Below are 22,097 nucleotides of genomic sequence, written 5' to 3'. Positions count from 1 at the left end.
AAATACAAGCTTTTTTTTTTAGCTCAATAAGTTTTTATAACTGAAGCAGGGAGGATATGAGGAGAGCACAGTGGCTGAAGCAGGCAAACACAAAATGACAATGGAAGACACAAGGAAAACAAACTTAAAGGATTTAAGTAACGAATCAATTACTGGTAACATGTAATGGTACAAAGTATTTTGACTTACGTAAGGACATAATTGACACTCACTATGCAGTGAGGCCGTGATGAACGGCTGTTATGCACAATGGTAGCGTAGCTCTGTACCCAAACCCAGCCTCCATGTTTGGACAGTAGTCGATAGTACTTGGTTGTTACTTGGCCTTTCACCAACACTGTGAGTAAAATACAAAAAAAAGCATTTCACACTGCTTGGAGTTATGACCTAGAGATTCCCTGGAGAGATTTATTTGCAAGGGAGGGACTTTTCTCCCTCCTCCTCCTCTCTTAGACTTCCTTCTCCCACGGAAACTTCAAAACTTCAAATAACTTATTTGCAAAAGTGTCTACCCTACTCCTTTATGTAGTTTCACAGTGTCACATTGTTGTTTACAAATACTATGTTGTGAACTATTAATTTTGTCTTCCATTCTTATCCAGTTCACCCTACTTTTTTCTGCTTATGTTCTGCAAAAGAATTTTCTGTTTCTAATCCTCTGACTGAAAATAAGAAGTGCAAGGCAGCAGGAGTATTTCAAGTGGACACAACATTCTAGTGTATTTGGAAGCACTTTCCATATTCATTGCTTGAAAAATAATTGTGTATTTTGCTGTGTATTTTATGCTACGTTGCTATGACTCTTTTTTCTCTGTGAACTCTACATTTCAAAGGTTAACTTAAAAGAGCAAAATTAAAATGTTCTTCAGTTCTTAAACACACAAAGGAAGGCAGGGCCAGAGGGATAAATCACTTATCAGATAGATTTCACTAAAAATGTGATCCTCTAAACAACCTGAATGCTCTGTGAACAAGAACATTTTTACATAAGGCTATGCTATAATAGGAGTTGTGTGGCATCTCTAAATATTTAATTTAGCCACAAATGTTTCTGGTTCATTGCCAGGCATTTATCTTATGATTCACCAAAAGATAATTAACAGCCCTCAACTATTCTTTTTCTCATGTAAAAACCTGAAGTATTTGATTAGGAAACCCCATCTTCTCACTCTCCCATGCAATCATTCACTTTAAATTAGAAAATAATATTGACACTCAAACTATTGAAAGAAAAAACAGAATCACAGAATCACAGAATTGTAGGGGTTGGAAGGGACCTCCAGAGATCATCGAGACCAACCCCCCTGCCAAAGCATCTTTTTAAAAAAAGCTTAATAGCAGAAATTCCTTGTAGCTTTGTATAATTCATGACAAAGGAATCAAATTACTGCTTACAAATGTAGAGTTTGTATTACACTGAACTCTTTATCAAAGCTGAATCTAATTTTGTGCTCTCAGGATATGAGTTTGGTGCAGAAGTAGATATATAATAAGCCTAAAAACCAGCAGCTTCCTCTTTCAGCCAACTCTACTAGAGCAAATGATCACTTGAAGTTAAAATATACAGACTTTTAATTAGTATTCATATAAGATTCTTCTGACAGAGAGGGCATCCAGTATTAAGCCAAGAACAAAAAAGTAAAGTGTGTAATCATTTTTTATTTGTTTTATTTGCTAATGAATCATATGGCTATCAGTCATCACTGGAGTTGGCTTTTTTTTGTTGTTCACTTCTTACTTGGGAGAGTGTAAATCTGTAACTTCAATACTAATTAGAGATTGCAATAATGTGGATAATAAATAATCCAATGGAAGACTGACAAACAGAAGCAAGATTTCTTCTTGGTAAACAGCCCTTTAAGTCTGTTGCATATGGGCCCTCTCTCTGGACAGTTTGCTCTCTGCAGAAGATAGAGCATAATTAGACTTTTCATCAAATCCAGAAAATCTCCCTAAGAAAATCAAGCTCTTACTGAATGATTGTAGACAGATCTTTCTGGAAGCATCAGTTGTTCTTCCATTCTCATAGAATCATTTCACAGAATCACAGAATGGCTTGGGTTGGAGGGGACCTTAAAGTTCCAAATTCCGTGCCATGGGCAGGGCTGCCTCCCACCAGCTCAGGCTGCCCAGGGCCCCATCCAACCTGGCCTCGAGTGCCTCCAGGGATGGGGCACCACAGCTTCTCTGGGCAGCTGTGCTACACCTCACTGCCCCTTCAGCAAGAAATTACTTTCTAAAATCTAACCTGAATCTCCCCTCTTTTAGTTTAAAGCCACTTCTCCTTGCCTTATCACTATCTGACCATGTAAAAAGACAATCCCCCTCCTGCTTGTAAGATCCCTTCAAGTACTGGAAGGCTTAACGAAGGCCTCCCCAGAGCCTGCTCTTCTCCAAGCTGAACAAGCCCAGTTCCCTCAGCCTGTCCTCATCAGAATGATGCTCCAGCCCTCTGATCATCTTCGTGGCTCTCCTCTGGGCCCAACCCAACAGCTCCACATCTTTCTTGTGCTCGGGGCCCCAGGTTCTCCAGACAGAAAGGCACAAGGGCAGAGCAGTGGAGACAGTCTCCTCTCTCTCCCTGCTGTCTGTTGCTCTTTTGATGTTGCCCAGGATACTGTTGTCCTTCCAGGCTGTAAGGGCACACTGCTGGATCAAGTCCAGTTTATTGTTTATCAGGATCCCCAAGTCCTTCAGCATAGGGTTGAATTATAGGATATGGCACCCATTTGTTCAGAAATCAAGAAAATAAATAAAAACATCTTGCAGGACATGCAAAAACCAATCTCTGCTAACACCAAACTACTGCTGTTTAGAGTTTGAAGTTTCTATATACCAGATTTTGCCTCATACTTGCAGATGTTCTTTCTCATGCCTGCATTTCTACCCAGAATACTCAGGTGAAGGGTGATAGAGGGTGCATATGTACAGATACTGAAAAAAATAATGGGGAAAACGTATGCAAGTTTATAAACAAACCCACAAAATATATAGACGTATATCCTGTTTTTAAGTGCAATGTATCTCACAAAGATAAATGCATTGTGTTTGCTACTCAGCAGTCAGTGTAACAATGCCATAGAAGCCTGTTCTAAAAATATTTGTTAATAACCAATAATGTGCCATGAAATCACAACGTTTCTTGCGGTTCTGTATTCCAAATTTTACAGTTCTAGAAAATGGGGCTTATATTTTGGCCCAGATCATCTAACATATTTTTTCTAATGTGGCCTCCATCCTCCAAAATGGAATCTAATGGTCTGATGTTTTGCTAGCTATCATGAAGTTCATCCAGATGCTTTGGGACCAGTTTTGACTTTTCTTTCTCTCTAATTCCTTTTTATTTTTTTTAAATCCCTGTTTTAGCTCTCCAGTTAAGACAGGATTTTAAAAGATGTAAAAACCACTGAGTACTGCAGTGTTCCACTTTTATTCCTAATTACATGGATAAACCAGTATTTCTCCTGGGACAGGGGGAGGACTCTGTGTCTCCTGCATTTTTAGCAATCTGGGGAAAGTCTGACCTTGACTAAAAGACAGTAGCTGTGCTTCCAATACAGAAAATAAGGTCAATTTCCATTTGACTCTTTGTTAAATTATCCTTATTTGATGCTGATTGGGAAACCTCAGAAATGGAGTGAGGTAAATCCACTACCAATAAAATCTTCAGACTTCTTGGTGGCCTCCACTGCAATGGGATGGGAAGGATTCAGTGGCTTTACCCTTGGCTCTGAGATGTGCAATTTGTAGCTGGGTGTTCCTCTGTTGTGGTTCTCTCCTCATTTACCAGGCAAGCTGAAAAAGGCATTGGGCTGGTTGGGCTCCCCTTCTGGTCTATCACAGATGTCTATTTTAAAAGGCTCCAGCAGGCTCACAGGCATATGGCTGGGAGTTGCCAGCCTACACTTCAAGATATCACTAAGAGAAATGAAGTTCTTGGTTCCGTGCTCAGAACAGTTATTGCTTTAGTGTCCCTGGCACACACAGCCTTGTATGTCATCAGTCCAGCTCTTGAGCAGTGTGGTCAAGGGATGGTGCCCCAGCAGACTCTACAGTTCTTTTGCTCTCTTAAAAACTAGTGCAGTTCTGCCAAAAGCCCTGATTGCTGTGGGAGCAATAGCAAAGGCGATGCTTTGGACAGTAAACTGTGTTCTTCCACCAGATAGGTTCCATAAATACATAACTTCCAGGAAGCAGCAAATCAGTTTGGGGATGACATCAGCTGGGGCTACGGCTTTTCCAAGGCAAAGATGTGACTCTTGTATAAAATTATAAGGTGCAAAGAACAATGATGCTAAAACATGTGGGATGCTCAAAGTCTTCTTCACAAAGAGATGATGTTAGAAGTGAAAGGATTTCTTCAAAGACAGAAAAGTAGTTTCTATACTGGAATAGAGGAATATTTTGCCTGTACTAGAACAGCTTCTCTATCCTGCCTCCTAGAATGCAAGATTCTAAAAGGCAAGGACTCGTTATTTGTGTGGCCACATTTCCCCAGTTGCAGAGAAAACACTGTGCATATTGATGGTGCTATAGAAATAAATAACACTATTTCAAACATCAGAATCTTTTCCATAAGGTTGGAAGAAAATCAAATGTTTAAAACAGGAAACGCTTTTTGCTGCCAGCACACCTTAGGCAAATATTCACATGTACATTTTCCTCATAGTCTGTTGTTCTTGTTACACTCCTTCTAACTTGTTCCTCTCAGTTTCCTCTGTTTTGTTCTCTATGCTGCCTAACTTAAAGTTCACAAGCTTCAGGTCTTCAGTTCAGGATTGTTGTTTTTTCCCTCTTAGAAAGAGCAATTGGTTACTTTGCTTTACTGTTGCTTTTCTTCTTTCCTTTTTTTTTTTTCCTCTTAATACCCTTATTAGGTGTAAGATGTTTCTCTCCAGGTTTCTTCATCAGATGACACTTAATCATCAGATTGTTTTATTGAATGATACATCAAACCTGCCAGAGTTTTACTGTTCATGTTCCTCAGACATTTTTGCTGATGGATGGTGGGGGAGTTATAACAGTGCTCCCCAGAGAAACTTTGTACACTTTACATCTGTTTTAATAATTCCTATTACTTAGTATTTTGACAATGATTCTACACTGTTCCCACTGTTGACCAAGCTTTTTTTTTTTTTTTGCTTCTTCGTATGTAGCTTCTTTGAAAATTTCATAAATTTCTATGTACGTACCTCATATTTTTCTTTTGATTATAACTTTTCAATAACTTATCTTTGTAATTCTGGTAGAGCAGCTAGAGAACTGCTTTTAGTTATTCTGTTTGGTTAATGTTTTGGTTTTTTTTTTTTCTTTGTATGTGGTTTGGTTGTGGTTTTTGAGTAATTGAATAAACATAATGTGTCTCTGTTTAGAACACCAGTCATATACAGGTCAAACTAGTAATCGAGCTACAAGTCTTCTACAGTGCACACAGAGCTATCCATAACTTTGCTCTCAAGTGGACAAACTGTTGTCTAGAGATGATTGCAGCTATATTGGAAGCATCTATATAATGCTTGGCATAGGTATTTTTTTAACAGTTGTCACAATAAAGTATGATTTTTGTATAGGTCAACATTCACCTCCGACGCAGAGGTTAGCACAACAGACAGGATGCCCCCAGTGGATGTGGGGGAGGTCATTACACATGCTGCAGCACAGAATCATGGAGTCGCTCAGGTTGGAAAAGACCTTCAAGATCAACAAGTCCAACCTCAACCTAAACATACTACCCTAACTCTAACAGTGCTCTGCTAAATCAAGCATGCCCTGGTCATTCTAGTTTTTAGGTTGTAAAGCAAAATCTTCAGAAACATTATGGCAAATATTAACTTCCTATGAAGGTCAGCTTCTGCTTTCTGTAGCATACTCTGCTGTCAATAGAATCCAGTACTTGGAATTTCAGCATTGGTTTGTGCCAAATACAATTACATCCTCCTTTATTTTCTAAATCCTCATGAACATCCCAAAGTAAGGTGAAGAACCAACCTCAGAAAGCCTAAAAGAAGGATTTGACTCCAACTGCTTTCAGTCCACAGGAACAATCTGGAAAAAAAGTTCACTAACAATTGTTTTTTGGATTTCATCTTTGCATTGTATGGGCTGCAGCAGAGTGAGCCAAATCCAGATTTCAGCTATTCCCTCAATTTGCTTCTCAAATTAATGCGCTACTGAATGAACTACTTCCCACGTCCAGATGTTTGAAGATATGATTAGTGTCTCGGTTTGCAGATGGGGGATTATTAAATGTGTTTTTTTTTTTTTTCCTGACACTCCATTCTCCAAACCTCACCCACATGCTACTAATGAACATTAATTTTAGGATTTTGGGGCTTTGCATTCACTTCAAACATGGGCTGTTTATTATAAACATGTTTCAGAGGAATGGGGAGCTGTTGCATAATTTTTCTTTCAACAGAGACTAGTCAAGTCCAGATTTTTCCCTCTTGCTCACTCACTTGCTCTTTTGTTGTTTTTTTTTTTTTTTTTCACTTCGGGAGTTCACCACCCAGAATCAAGTCCACATTTTCAAAAGAGCTCAGATCCTTTAAGTCAAAGATAAAAGTAGCCAGATTCATATTTTTTTCAGAAGCATGGCATATTGAGTATTTAGTTTACTTACAGAAGTAATGGTTTCCTTAAGTGATAGCCAAGTGCTTTTGAAAATCTATCTCCACTCAAGGTTTTGAAAGCTTTCTTTCCTTTCCAATGTATTGCTTGTTGCCTGCAAAACTTCTCACTCTACTTAATAAATTTCAGTCTAGCATTCTTATTACTTACACAGATGATGAGCATATCGTAAATGGAACACATCACAGCCATGAACATGGTGATAGAGGGTTTTTTCTATCAGATCTTGGGGTTCATATCCAGTTAATTCAGTCACTCTAGAAAAGGAAGATTCCATATTAAGCAAAATCTCCAGGAATATTCAGTTTTATAAACCTAGCATTTAATTGTGCCAGCAAGTCAGGTACCTAAAAATGGTGGGACAAAATATTAGTTTTGGAAACAGAATCCTCATCTTTATAAGAAAATAAACCCTCTCAACCCAGCCAAAGCAAGGTGCAGTTATTCCCTGGCCAGCCTTACACATACACAGGAAAAAGAGTTCTTATTTCAGCTTTGGGCTTTTGCCACTGCCCTGCATGATCCTTTATACAAAGATCCAGTTGAGGAGCTAGTCACGAAACAATAAAACTACTCTTGTACACCGCTGACAAATTTTCATTTGCTTTTGCAAACATACAAGTGTAGCATGTATGTCTGTCCATAGAGACTGTGATCATGGTCTATAAATAAATTCTAGTTAATGACTAACAGAAGAAGGAAGCAGCTTATTCCAGCTAAAATTTAGGAAGACGGGAGCTATGAAGATCACAAGCTAAGAAAAGGAAAGCTGAAGCTAGATTTCAGAAAAACTTCCTCACATGACAAGCAGTGGAAGAAAAATGAAAGGGTTTGAGACAGCTGCATTTCTGCAGATGTTAAAGAATGAGGCTACCCTGCCCAGACCTATATGGGGCCACACCTGCAAGTCACCTGGAAAGCCAAACTTTATGATTCAAAATGGACTTTTTTATTTATTTAGCACTGTTGCTTGAGAACAAAAAACTTAAAGTACATTGGCCATAATTTTGTTTGTTTACCAAGTGTTGCTGGGTTTTTTTTATGCTGCCATGGGCTTTTTTCATCTAAAGCATCTATAGCACACAAGAGATGCTATGGAAAGGTGCTATACATGAACAAGCAATGCAGTCCATTGGCAAGTGATCTATAGAGTAAAACTGTTAGAGCTGAGGATATGGAGCCTGAATATCTTAATTCTAGGACATTTTCTTGTGACTAACTCTAACTGAAAACTTTGTAATATCTGGGGTGTCCTCGGCATGTTCCTGGAGGTATTCTTCTAGTTTAGTCTCATCTGAAATTCACTCAGTTCACATGCCTAACGCATCTTCATGACATGAACTGCTGTGCAGTGAATGGAAATGGTCGGGACCTTTGCTTCAAAAGGATGCTTCTGGTTTGAACTAAAATACTAGCATGGATAAATTCTGTATCAAGGACTGACACAGTAGCATCTACACAAAGGAATGCAGAGATCTCAAACGTGTCACTGAGGGTTGCAGATCATGCAAACTTTCCTATTTATTTATTTATAACTACTATGCATCTTATTTACTATTACTCTAATACTAAGTGATCACATGAACTGCACAGAGATTTACAGTCTTTTTGAGACACAGTGGGATTCTTCTGAAGGAAATCAGAAAACAAAAAAATAGTAACCAACCAACCAAATAAACAAACAAAAAAGGCCCTATGCCTTCATGGTCTAATTCATAACCAAAACATTCATATCTCCCATAGTTATATGGGAGATATGAAGCTATATCTTCATCTGGCAATGTCTTGCCTCAGGAATTGCCAACACAGAATGAGCTCTGGTGGTCTGTTTCCATATGACATTATGTGAGCATATTCATGTGCTTCTCCTCTCCAATGTGCCCTGTTCTTACCAGCTTACAATTCTGGGGGCCCAAATTCTCACTTAAGCCTATCAGCATAGTAAAATAGCTGGTGTAAGGTCCTGTTCAGATTTCCGTGTCCCTTCTGAATTTTCTGCAATTAAAATAAGGGTGGCAGCTCATCCTTCTTACTTAGTTGGTGAGTACAGAGACAGTTAATCCAAATACAAACAAACAAAAAGCCACAAACTCAAGCCAGGTGTGAAGTTTTCTGGAAGTGCAGCCTTACTTTGAATTTGGTCTTCATGTGGGCCAAAGAATTTTAAGATTTATAGGAACACCCAAACTTTCAAAATCTTTGAATTTATAAATGAACTGCTTAACTTCCTTAACACAAAAACAACCCTTCAGAAAGCCACTGTAGGGAGCTTGGGCTCTGAGGGTTGCTGTGTGTGACAAAGCACAAACAGAAATAAACAGAGCTTGGCCTAATGATCTTCCCTCTAGAGTACCTTAAAGCCTTGTAAACTACATGGCAATTAAAAAAAAAAAAAAGGTTGCATCACTAAAATCAGAAGCTACAGATCTCTCTAAAGGAGAGACAACTGTCTTCTTTTCCCAGTTACCTTGACAAATTATCTATTGCATGTTTTATGTTGTATTGAGTATCCAGAAAAACTTACCTGTTTCTTTTTGTGGCTACAATACTCGCCTGTCTGCTCAATGACTTACAGCTAAAGATCTAGCAATTCTTTTTCTTGCACAGATACCAGAAGCAAACCTGAAAACAGTTTTGTCTTATTCCTAGTACACGCCTAGTCTGAGAAAAAATAATTTGGTTTGCTCAGCTGGGAAAGCAAAGGGCTCAATTAGTGTTTAATACTCCTAACCATCCTGAGTATGGATGATACCCATCTGCTCTTTGGTAAACACAGCTATGCAACAGTACTGGTTATTTCTGTGCTCCTGTCAACACCTTTGGCTATGCTGTCTCCTTTGAAGACACTAATATCTTCAGGAAGCTCCTCTTAGGCACATCATTTTCCTTTTTCCACATGCAAAGACATGTTGCTGAACTCCTTGTACTTCTTTGTAACTGTTACATTAAGTAAAGCATGCCAAGAAAAAAATGCAGAAACAACCAGTTCTTTGTATTTTAGCAGCTGATGTCCCACTATCTCATTGACTTAACATGGAAAAAGAGCATGTTCTTCCATGGTTGGCCTGCCATGAAAAACTTCCCCAGTCTTGGATGCGGAGTCTTTTTTACTTACACATGTAAGGGAAATGAGAGAGTATGTGACATAATGCACTACATGTAGGGATTGTTAAAGAATGATTGTCTTGTCAGTGCTCAAATCAGTTACACTGTCTGGGAACTGGACTTCTTCCCTCAAGGTATCTTGAACTGTACTGTACAAAGGGTCATTGTATAGTAAAAGATACCATATTTTCCAAAAAAGATGAGTGAGTTATTTCACAATTACTTCAGTTCTGGTTTTCTGCTCTCCCCTTTTCAGCCAGTGAGTTACATCTACTGACAGTAGATTCTCTTTCCTAAGCAATAGCCATTTTCCCAAGTTTTCTTCAGAAAGGCTGTGTTTTCATGTAGTATCCAATGGAATTAATTTTCACTCCAGTAAACACAGTTAGTACAGTTGGCTTCATTGTTAAGGCAATAAACTAGAATGTAGAATACTCTGTTCTCTTACTACTTTGGCAAAAGCTCTTGATGACCCTGGCAAGTCAATTTGATCTCAACATTTTTGTTGCTGAAATTTAAATTACAGGTGATGGTGCATACATATTACTTTAACTAGATTTGCTTATTAATATTTATGTCCTTTAAAGTAAAAATTTTTACTGCTCGTCTACATATTAATCACAGCAAGACTTTAGTTGACTCTCTGAAAATGTATGTAGCTATCAGTTAAAGTATACACACTCTTTTATGTTGGCATTCAAGACAAAATATAGCCTGTCTAGTTACCCAAAGGGCTTTGAAGACTCACATGGTCTTTGTCTTCCAGGTAACTTTGTAGTGCTTTACTTTCTCATAGCAATTTTGATCTGTTTCAGAATGAAACAATCACTGAATTGTAGGAGTTGGAAGGGACCTCTAGAAATCAACGAGTTCAACCCCCCAAAAAGAAACCACTGTAACTTAGAACTTTTGACTTTGAAAACATTTTATGCTAGAAATGAAATAGCTGCTTACCTGGAATCTAGGAATATTAACTTCAAGTCCAAACTTGCTCTGAACATAAACATGTTACTATGAAGTTTGATCTCAGTGATTGCACTTGGGGGTAAAGATTGACCTACAGCCACCAGTCCAACAATTTGGTAACAGGAATCATACAAAGACATATCAAGCATGTACTGCCTTATCTTCAAATAGCCACTGCAGTGGATCACCTGGCATGAGAAGAAAACACACTCAATATCTGATGACAAAGGAAGAGGCTGAGAGTCAACTGTCCATCCAGCTTCAATGAGGTTGTAAGGCAATACACCCTTACAGCACAATTACTCCACAGTCTGTTAAGGCCTCAGAATTGTGGTTAATTTATAAATGGAGATTAAAACACAGAAAATGCAGTTTTTGTATTTTCAGCTAACGTGATTAATCCAGTATTAGAACATGTGCTCTTTCGGATTATCTACACTGCTTTCTAGTTTTAATTTTAAACTTTCTTAGGTATTAATTTCTTGTTTGTTAATTAAAAATATGGAAGGTGCTATTTTAAATCACTCCGATTCTCTGGCATACACATATATAGGTATACAATGGAAATTAATGCATCACATCTGTAAAGACCAGAGGTTATATGTGCAAATGCACTGGAAATGAGTTTTAAATGACCTTTTAAATGAACTTTTCAGTCAAGTTCAGATGACATTCTTTTGGTATGTGACCAAACCCAGGGTCTTGAGACCAGATTCCTGAATTACTACATGAAATTCCTAATCATAGGAGTGATAATTTCAGTGTTAGCCTTTAATACTACACAAGGTCAGCTAAAGAGAGGGAGAAATAATAAAAAAAAATGGGTACTCTTCTGCAAGATAAGATTTATTTAATGTATTGTTAGTGTCTAGAAATTATTTTTGCTCCTGCCAATTTTCTACTTCAAACAGCAGGCAAGACACTTGTCTGGGCTTTGTGGGGAATCAGAAATACTTTATACACATCCTTCAGCTTAATTTCCTTATTTGATTCACTTTTAAATCCATCCAGTGTAAAGGAATTCATTTCCAATGTATTTAGAACTCTGAACAACTTACCGAACTGTTACCTATAAATAGATTCGTCCAGTATAACCTCCTTCCTCACTTCCGATAAGCAATATCAAAACTTATTTAAGATCTTCCTGCAGATCCTACTAATTCTCACAGTTTCATTACTGAACTTCTCCTGCACTTGAGCTATTCATATAATATGTTCAATAGTATTAAATTTTGACTCTAAGTACAGTCAGAGAGAATACATTTAAGCTGACAGTCCTCTAAATGAATACATCCTTAAATTCTTCACTCTGTAAATTTGTGATAATGAAGAAAAAGAGAAAGACTCTCATTCCTCTAATTACCAGCCATACATGGAAAAAAAGGAAACCATACAGAGATACCACAGCTAAAAGCTTTACGCTTTTATCTGATTTCAGATTCCACTTTGAGACAGAATGATTTTAGTTAGGAAGCAGCTGAGCAAACAAGGGCTCATATAATGAAGAATTGTCAGTGTAGGCAGGTAGATAACAATGTAAATAAGCCGATAAATGTCTGGACCTTGAATGCCTTCCTTAAATGAGATCCGCTTCTCTTGCGTGCTTTTCTTTTTGTTTTTGAACGACTCAAGTAAAACAGATCCTCACTAGGGAAAATGTGAAATATCCATCTCTCTTGATAGTTAGGTGATAAAATTTTACTGTACAGCTCAGAGAGCAGCGAATATATACTGCAAAGATGAAAATAAGAACTACTTGTATGGCATATGTTACTGTAGAATTTCAGTGTATGCTGTGTCTTTCTGGTTTCATGTAGTAAAGATATAATTAATACAAGCAGTGGGATTTGAAAACAATCTTTGTAGGTTAGTACAGCTCAAACCCTGAGTTGATATCAATGATTATTTATGGCAACATTATGGTCTCATTAATAATGAGGCAATTCTAGTCAGGCCAGTAGGTGACCCATGCAACTGAGTATCTGCTCAGAAAAAGCACAGTAAGATCAAGGCAGAGGGATGTGGGAAGACTTTCAACTTCCTACGTATGGGGAATCCTGCCCCACCTTCCTCCACTTCCATAAGGGAACAAGTCCTGAATGTGTATTCTCTTTGCACCTCATGGGTGTTCTCCAGACCCCAATCTGGAACATCAGGGGGTTGAAATATGGGACTGTGCAAAAAAAAACAAATCCCAGCTCGCTCGGTGAGGGTCTGGAGCTATATTACTGAGTGAATCTGCATCAGCACTTTTGCATCTGATCTGATTCTTCCATCAAAGACTTTGCTTTCAGCTACATGTAGTTAAAACCAAGCTCTCTAAATGAACTTGTCTCCTGTATATGCGAAAATAAAAACTCATGTACATTACCTTGTAGCCACTGCATGTCAATCCTGCATTCCTCTTGGCTAGGACACACTTCATTCTCAGGAAAAATGATCTCTCAATTTCATATTCTGAAAGCATAAACCACACTGCTTATTTATGACTGCAGATATCCAAACTGCCCATTGTCTTTGATGATTTTACAGAAATGCTTCTTCCTCAGCCTTAGACAGCAATAGAGGTCAACCATTCTGCTTTTCCACTCAGTCTCCACCCTTAGAACTTATTTTACTTTGATGTTAAGATTCTCTGTGAAAGTTGTAAAAGCCTCAAAACTTCTTTTTTTAGCTATTCTTTATAAGGCCATCACCTTGTTTCTGAATAACCAGGTACCTGCCTGCATTGCTAAACAGAATGAAATGTCTCCTTTGGAGTGCAAGTAAACCAGGATCCTCTTCAAGGTAATAGCAGAAACAAACAAACAAACAAACAAATAACTGTTTTTGTTATAATTTGAGTGTATGTAGCTTGTCACATCCAGGCTGGTGAAATACTGGCCTTCATATGCAATAACGTTACCTTTTGCACTGACTTCCAAGCTGTTCTTGCTAGAAGTTTCTTAAACAAATGTGTTTAAGGGTAAAATGAAGTAAACTTTTGAAGTTAGATATTGCTCAGGTACCCTTGTAAAAAAATAAGCTATTATTCTCTTCAGCAGTTAGCTATTCTTTTTACGAATTTTTTTTTGAGTTTAGACATCACTAGTTCTGACTTTGTATTATTGGAAGTTGCAGTTCAGCAGAACAGAACTATATTAGGAAAAGAAAACTCATTTGGTGCTTATGTGAACAGAAGAACTGGGGAACCTGGGGGGTATTCAGAATTGTTGCAATACGTAGTATTTTCTGAATTTCCACAGGGTCTGATACAAAACCAAAACCCACTGTGATCAGCAGGAGTCTGCTTTAATTTGATTTTACTGTTGAGTTGTGTTTCCGATTTTTGTGCATCCATCATCCAATTAACACCTCTTAGCCACACACCTGCAGTGGTTGAGCCTCAGACCACTACCTGGAAACCAATAAACTCTTCACATTAAGTTCTGAGTTTAAAGGTCTGAAGATACAACCACAGGAAAATGGACTTGGCAAGAAGGGAAAAGAAATGCAACACACAGTGCATCTCAACAGGTACCAGCCTTCCTGAGTATTTGAATTTTCTATTTATCTTCCCAATGAAATTAGATCCATATGGGGAAAAAACGGGCACTCTAAATGAAGTGGCACATCTACTATGGATACTTTTAAATACAAATGTATATATTTTGTAGGGAGGAAACCGTACAGTACAAATAACTATTGTTGAAGTATGATCTCATGAATAAAGAATGAATCTGAGATTTAGGTGCAATTCTTATTATTTTTTTTTTTTAATACACACTTCTACAAATTTTACTGGTGCTTGCTCTCTTTCTGCCACAGTCCACCTCACACAAAGTAAAGGCAACTTTCTCTCTTCGAGGGTATCAAGGGAGAAAAATGTTAATGTTTCAGCAATGAGGATTGAAAAACCAAACATCTTCAGGCATGGACTGAGTTGCTAATATTGTTACATTCTTTTATTAGAAGAGATGATTAGTGAAACTGGAATCTTCTCAAATGCCGTGCCATGAGACCCAAAGGACCTCTTTCCATAAAAAGCTCCTTATTTAGCTGCTTCCTTCTTTTTTAAATATTACTGCAAACTACTATAGACACTGCTTTAGAAATGCTTAGTGCCAACTTCATTATTCCAACAGAAATGGAGTTATGTTTATAGTGTGATCTTTGCATCTCTATAAAACTGTATTAACACCCAGTCTGTAAGATAATGTTTCTTTCCTTCGTTGTTTAAAATTGGTGGTTATCTCCCTGATTTCAGTATCACAGATTGTAAACAAATCCTCCTGGGACACTAGCTCTCTTTACTAGCTACAGGCTATTCAGAAAACCAAGAGAGTAATTAAAACAATTCAAGGTCAGGGATACCGTGTAGTGTAAGACAGCAGTGTGAAGAAGGATAGAGTTGTGCCACTGTAGTAAGCAATATGGGGAGGGAAGAGTGAAGTAATTGTTATTTAATGGCAGCTGTGTGTGATTTGTGAGACTGAAAAGTGATGATTAGTAACTTTATTCTTGTCTGTGAATCAGGTGAAAAATTATACAACTATCTAATATGATGTACAACTATTTAATATGATGTATTTATTAATTTTGGATCAATGAATTATTAGGTTTTAGTTGCATGTTGCTGAACCAACAAACACTGGTCTCTTAAATCAGTTACATCTCATGTCTGCAATCTGAAGAGGAGTTAGCCATGAGGTAACCAGGGACTCATATAGGAGCTCCTGGCTTGGAGAACTGAGCTAGTTGGTATGAAGGTAGCAAAGCAAAAGGAGAGAGAGCTCATGTGGCCAAGCAGAACCTGGACCCTACTCAACATACTGCTCTTTAACCTGAAGAAGCAGAAAGAATTCATACGTAATGATGATAAGCAAACCTCCTGGACCATAAGAGCCATAACAGAATTGCTTAATGATGCAACATGCCCCCTAATGTAGATGGATGCAAAACATTTTTAACCAGCAAGCTGGGCTTGTTATGTGACAAGTTAAGGCTAATAGTTGTTTCACAGTGCCCAATGGATTATGTGCAGGTACTACATGGCATCTCTCATCTTGATTTCAGAACTGGAACTGAAAAGTGCAAAAGATATCAGAGAGATTCCTTGTGAGAGTGTGTAAAATCCACTGCCAAGCTTTGTGGCTGATTAACTGGCAAGAAAGAAGTGGGACCAGGCCATTCATATTGCCTATGCTTATGTTAGCACAATTTGTGTGCGTGGGGTGCTTGTAAATGCACTGTTCTGTCCATGTCAATCTATTGTTGTTCAGCTCTGTGTATATGTGTTTGCGTGCACCTACTAAGAATAAAACCATCTCCACATCTGATCAAGAGATTGTAAAATATAAAGGAGCAGTAAAACCAAAACCCTTGCATAAACAACTTAAGACAGCAGTGTGAACAGTGTGAATTAGATATCACATAAACTGAAACATTTGCCCATCTGAATCTCCAGTGCCCTTAAGTGTAGCAGAAGGAAAGTAGCAAAGTGAAGAATTGAAGTAAATTTGTCACTGTAAAGGTAACTGTGATATAAAGAGTCCTGATATCCTGCTGGGTACTAACACATCTCTCAGTGTAATGCAAAACTTGAGTTAATCACATCCAGGCTGTACCTGGTGCAATTAAGAAGGCCTACTCTGATGGAAAGAATGTAGACAAATGGGGTACTCCAAGATTTAGAAAGAAAAGAGAGAAGCTGAATATTCAAATAGAAGAAATCAGGGCTGCTTCGAGAAGAATGATTACTAAGACATGCTATCCTGCTACAGATGTTAGTAACAAAAATGTGAAGAGATAGTAGACACAAAAATGTGTTTGCAAAGCAGGAAAAATGCCTATAGCATAAATGGCCAGCACCCACCATAAAAATACAATGACGAGATGTTGGAGGATGCAGCAAAAGTCTCAAATTAATAAAGCAAGAAAAACAATAAAGGTAAACATAATGCTTCAGGCTCAAATAAGAGGTGAATGTAACTGAAGAATTTTATCAGTTAAATGGTTTTATCAATGTCAATTAAGTTCTGAAGTACTGCTAAAATGTAAGAGCATAATGTAACCAGACCTAGTAACATATTGATATCAGTGCTGCTTTTTTCATGTAACTTTGTAAGCAAAGCGCATATAAAAATAGAAAGAGTCTTAAGCTATCAAGAAGGTAAAAGGGCTGAAATAAAGAGGAAATAAATCAAGTGCTACCAGTTCTTATGGAGTTATATGTTGAGAGAACTGTGGGTTAAGTGTGTATATGTGAAACTTTGAGAGAGACTAATGAATAGTAAAATGTTATTATTGAACTAGAAAACTAATAATAGTAAAGACAAGTAGCCTTCTTAAGTATTAGAGAATACTTATGTTGTCTAATAATCAAAGCTTAACCTCCATATTTAATTATTCCAAATGTTAGCTCCATAAAAGCTTTGCTGTAAGTGATGAAAATGCCTTTGTGCTAAGTGTTAAAAACAATGTAAAGATCGACATATAAATGTAGAAACCACTTGTTTAAACTGAAATATTAAGCTTTTTGCTTTTGCTTTGGTTTGGTTTGGTTTTTGTTTCAGAGAAAAGACTAAACCAAAACATTGCAGGAGTCAGATAATGAGGGATGGGAAATAGAATACTACTGTTACTACTGAGTAGCCAAAAAAATCTGAAGTAGGCCTTCCTGTTGAGTTTACACAAAAGAAACAATCAAAAGAGGTAAGTAAGTAAGATGTAAAACTGCATTCAGCATAAAGATGCTTTCAGTGACGCTGTACTTTACCATTGCACTTTTGCAACACCTGGAACTGAGTCAAGTGTATGTTCACATAATGTGATAATGGGATATCTTCAATTGAAGTAAAACAACCTCATATGTGAACTCAGATTTGTCACAGCAGGAGGTATTGTGTATTACACTGCCCTGTTGGCCACAGCTTCCATAAGGAAGCTAGAAACCTGGAAAACTGACAGCAAGCTGCAACCAACCTTCATCCTGAAGTACAAGAATCTTTCAAAACTGGAGACTGACAGTGAAATTCACTGTACCTGACCGATATGGGACATTCATGAAATAGTCTCAAAACCAACCACAGTGCTATACTTGATGATAGATAATAAAGCTATGTTAGTAATGTCACAGGCTGTGCTGTTGTATACCTGTACATATACTTTTCCCAAAACAGTAAAGATACACTTACAAGCCCTTATGGAGATGTTAAGTGCCTTAGTATAGCAACGACTGTGGGGAACAGTAGATAATTCTTACAAAGCTAATGTCAGAGGAGAAGTCCACAAAGTTTCAAGGTTAAGAATGTGATAGAGTGTGAATTTGTGCATCTGTGTGTAAGGAGAAGGGAGTGGGAGGTATTTGGGTTGTTTTCTTCAGAATACAATGGTGTTCTGCTATCCCTATCCAAGAAGTTTATACATCTGTTTTGGAATAAGCCAGCTGAGTTTTTTCAAAGGTGTGACAGCCACTGCATGGAGAGGGCAAATTTTGCTGCTCTGCATGATGAATTTCTCTGTTGTTGAATCAGTAAGTGCCATTTCTTTTAAATACCTACTATTTCAGAATGTTCACCACATGCGATGAATTTGTTTAATTGTACCTTCTCCAGCCCTTGCTTGTCTACAATTCTGAGACAGCTGTGTATCTCTGCAGAAGTTTTTAATGCAACTTTCCTATGTGGATGTAAGTGTTGCAGCTTGGCACTGCTCCTCCTGTCTTTATCCTTAATTTCCACGTCAGTATCTATTTTTCTCTATCTGAATGCGACTTGTTTTCTTCTCCTAAACAATTTAGAAATAGTTGGAAGATCGATCCTTCTTTTCTGAAGGGAGTTTTTCAAAGTTTGTACATTCTTTTGTTCAAGCTTTTTCCAAAGACAAGTTAAAAAGTATCTCAGAATTATGTACAGCTAAAAAAGAAAACCTCTTCCCCTATTTTTAAATTGCTAAGTATCTTGAAACCTTCTCATGATAGCTTATTGGAAAGAAGGCCAGGCGTCTTCATACAGTTTTAACATTTCCCAGAACTTGCTGAAATTCTGTTTATCTACTACAGGAATTAGAGATGAAAAGCAGAGCTTTAGGATTCTTTCTAAAAGTTTTGTCTCCCATTTTTGGCATAGTACTTCTCTTGATCCAATTATGTGACATGTGGTCTCCAGTTTATTTTCTATTCCAGCCATTTCCAATACTTGTTATGGCTTGGATTACTCATAATAGCAAATTTCTGTTTGTTTGTTGTTGTTTTTTTTGTTTTGTTTTTTTTTTGTTTTGTTTGTTTTTTACCCTGTATTGATGTTTAACATTTGAAAGTGATTGTCCTCTCCCCATCACTTCACAAATTTTTACAGAAAAGTGAGTCATTGGTAATGTTTGGAAATAAAAACTGATGCATGTAAAACACTGGCTTTTATCAACATGATTATGTACTTCTAGCAGATTCCTATGCTTTTTTTTCTATATTTTCTTCTTTGGAAGAGTGTAATTGAGGTTCATGAGATCCTGACTTCTTTGATATGTCTACTATCAGATAGTTTATAGGCAATGAGTTTGAGGTATTATTTATGGGTTTTATAGGGGAAGCACTGCAAGCCCACGTCCAAGATAATAATTCAAATTTATCATTCTTTATTTTTCAAATTCCATTTCCCTTATCAGCTTCAGAGAAATATTTCTGTTCTACTAATATATGACTATATGACCTAGTCATCATTTGGAGGCTTCCTTTTCAATGTGCTGCTGAGTATACAACTTAGCTGAGTATATTTCGTGAGTGTGACGCAGAGAGTAAATGGCCTAATTCAAGTCCTACAAGCATCTCCTTTGCATTGTTCCTAGAATGCTTTTACAACTCTCACGTTCTAGAAGTTGGGGTCGTCTGCATTCAAAAGATGACCAACTCATCTGTATGCTAACATCTTCACAGAGCTGAGGCACAGCAACTTGTGAATGAGAATGCAGACAGACATCGTTGTTTGTCGTCTCTGGCCATAATAAAGATGTATTTCATTCTCACAGCTCTTAACATCATTTCTACAAAGGATGCCATCTCATTTATCCCTTTTCCTTGCCTACTACATCATGTGATACATTTTGACAGTGAACATAGCTCAAAAATAAAATAGCCTGTTTATATTTTACAGATATATACTTCTTACTGTTGTAAACAGCATAAATATCATGGTGCACAAAATGAGTTTTGCTGTTTTGAATAGAGAATTTGTGTGCATGTTCACTTCTCTTGCACAAGACTGTCAAATAAGATTCTCCAAGCTTTTTTATGAAATTACAGTTAGTTTTATGGAAGTCAGAACTGTCTGTCCCTAGGGGTGCAACTATGAAATCCTCTTTGCTTTCTACTCATCTCTCTTCACAAAGTTCTGTGGTCTGTATGCTACCTGTACTGTGAATGGAGAAAAGATTATAATTTTTTCCATAGCTTCATCTCTCATGCCTTTATTTTCTGTAAGGTAAAAACTACTGTCTTACATCTTTCCCAAAATTCCTGGATTTAGACATTAGCAAAATATGGCATCACTTTGCGACAGAACCACTGTGTAAATTGACATATATATGCACATAAACTGCCCATGCTTCACCATGGACTGTTTTAAAAATGTATGCCTTGTCCATCACTATGGAAGATTGCAATACAGCATTAAAAATGAGAGCTTTTGACACAGCTAATGATGTACCAAATCAATTTAAGTCTTGATTTCTGTTTGCTCTGTAGGGCAGCTTGTGTGTAGTGTCAAAGATCTGTTACAGTATGGGAAAAATAAACTATTTTGAAATGGCACACCTAAACTGAAGCGCGCTGTTACCTGCTTCTGCTTTCCCTCCCACAACTTGTTCAGAGGCACATGCATTCCTTTGGTGTCAAAGCATGAACATGTGATAAACTGTGCTCCATGTCCCTACTGAATTGTTTTATAGGGTGGAAACATAGATAGCACAAGTTCATGTCTGGATGACACTTTCTTGCCCATCCCCCTAACACTCTGCATATTTTCACTTTTTCAGTTGGTTATTTTCATTTTACCTCCTCTATACTATAGAGTTGCACATGTTCTGCTCTTATTCTGCAAAGCATCTGGGTCCCACACAGCACAGTGCTGACTAAAAGAGCATGCAAGCTTCCTGGCTAGCTTCTTTTTTGAGCATAGCAAGGCTACAACTTTTTTAAGAAACAGGAGAGACACAGGAAATATTGTGGCAAGAAATGCCACAACATCCAGCCCTTAATTCTGGATGCAGATGACCCCAACTTCTAGAACATGAGAGATGTAAAAGCATTCTAGGAAACAATGCAAAGGAGATGCTTGTACAATAGCTTACACAGTTCTATGGATGTCCTTGAAGCTGGGAATCCAGGACTGACCAACACAACAGGTCAGTGCAAGAAGGGGTCTGCAAATGCGTTTGGTGAATTTCCCTCAGACAAGTTCAGAGCAGACCTTCAAATAAGCTAGTGGAAAACCAGGAGTGAGACTGACAAGGCTGCTGCACACTGACCACCAACTTTATTATCACTGCCAGGACGAACAGTGCCTGAGTAAGTCTGTGAATACAACTATTCTGTGAAGTGAAATGCTGCATGTGAAGGGATATATGAAAACCACATTTCCTTGTTCTTGGTATGTGTGGTCAAAACTGGATTCCAAGTAAAAGAGAAAGAATATATTATTTACTTTCCCTTCTCCCTGTTACACTGCAGCATTATATATACACACGCAGGTTACAGGCTGAAGTGTATATCCTTGAGAATACTCTGTCCTCTTTTTAGTAAACGAGTGACACCAGTTGAACAATGCAATAAAAATGTCTTATATTTTAAAAACGTAGATTTTATATGCATAGATAGCAAGTTCATATGTAAATACTAATTTGACAACTGAAGTTTGTGGGCTAACTTGGTTTGTTCTGATAATTTTGCTGTGGAAGAAAGAAATTTGTTCTGTTGTTAACCATGTCTTTGAGTTCCAAGCTTGCAAAACTGCCCCAATTTCCTCTCTGGTTGGATAGTTTGTTCTGTGCTCTAACAGTACCCAGAATCCTATCAGTGCTGCAGTTAATAAATTGTCTCAATTATCATTCCTGTGATCCAAATGCAGCATTTGCTAGCATTTATCCAAATCTTCCTTTGCTTCTACAAGTGATGATTCCAAATTGTTTTAGAGAAGGAATTCATCAGGGCAGTAGGTAGAAAGGCAAATTCTACTTTGTAGTCTGAAGCACTCTATTCTTGCTATACTTTTTTGATAGCTACCACTGGAAAAAAAGAGGTTTTAAGTGGGGTGCCAGCAGTCTGCCCTCTTCCACTTTTGTACATCCAAAATAATACTTTTTTCTAGATTTCTCTAGTTTAAAATAACACAAACATTAGCAACAGGATCACTATGTTAAATCAT

At 37.6% G+C, this 22,097-nt stretch overlaps 1 protein-coding gene across 5 annotated transcripts in view; it reads right to left on the bottom strand.

The window, feature by feature from the left end:
- SIM2 (SIM bHLH transcription factor 2) overlaps positions 1–22,097 on the bottom strand; it is a 56,051-nt gene that overhangs the window by 10,951 nt on the left and 23,003 nt on the right. For all 5 annotated transcript variants that reach the window (XM_085242850.1, XM_085242840.1, XM_085242861.1 and 2 more), the window contains 4 exons: positions 13,073–13,158; positions 10,690–10,889; positions 6,781–6,887; positions 190–337 (listed from right to left, as the gene is read on the bottom strand). In XM_085242850.1, the coding sequence (XP_085098976.1) occupies positions 190–337; positions 6,781–6,887; positions 10,690–10,889; positions 13,073–13,158 (541 nt within the window). The remainder of the gene's footprint in view (positions 1–189; positions 338–6,780; positions 6,888–10,689; positions 10,890–13,072; positions 13,159–22,097) is intronic.

This window comes from Meleagris gallopavo, chromosome 1 (assembly GCF_905368555.1).
Source record: "Meleagris gallopavo chromosome 1, MGAL_WU_HG_1.1, whole genome shotgun sequence".
Lineage (NCBI taxonomy): Eukaryota > Metazoa > Chordata > Aves > Galliformes > Phasianidae > Meleagris > Meleagris gallopavo.
Note: the sequence above shows the minus strand (reverse complement) of the source record. Positions and strands in the feature narration are given on the sequence as shown.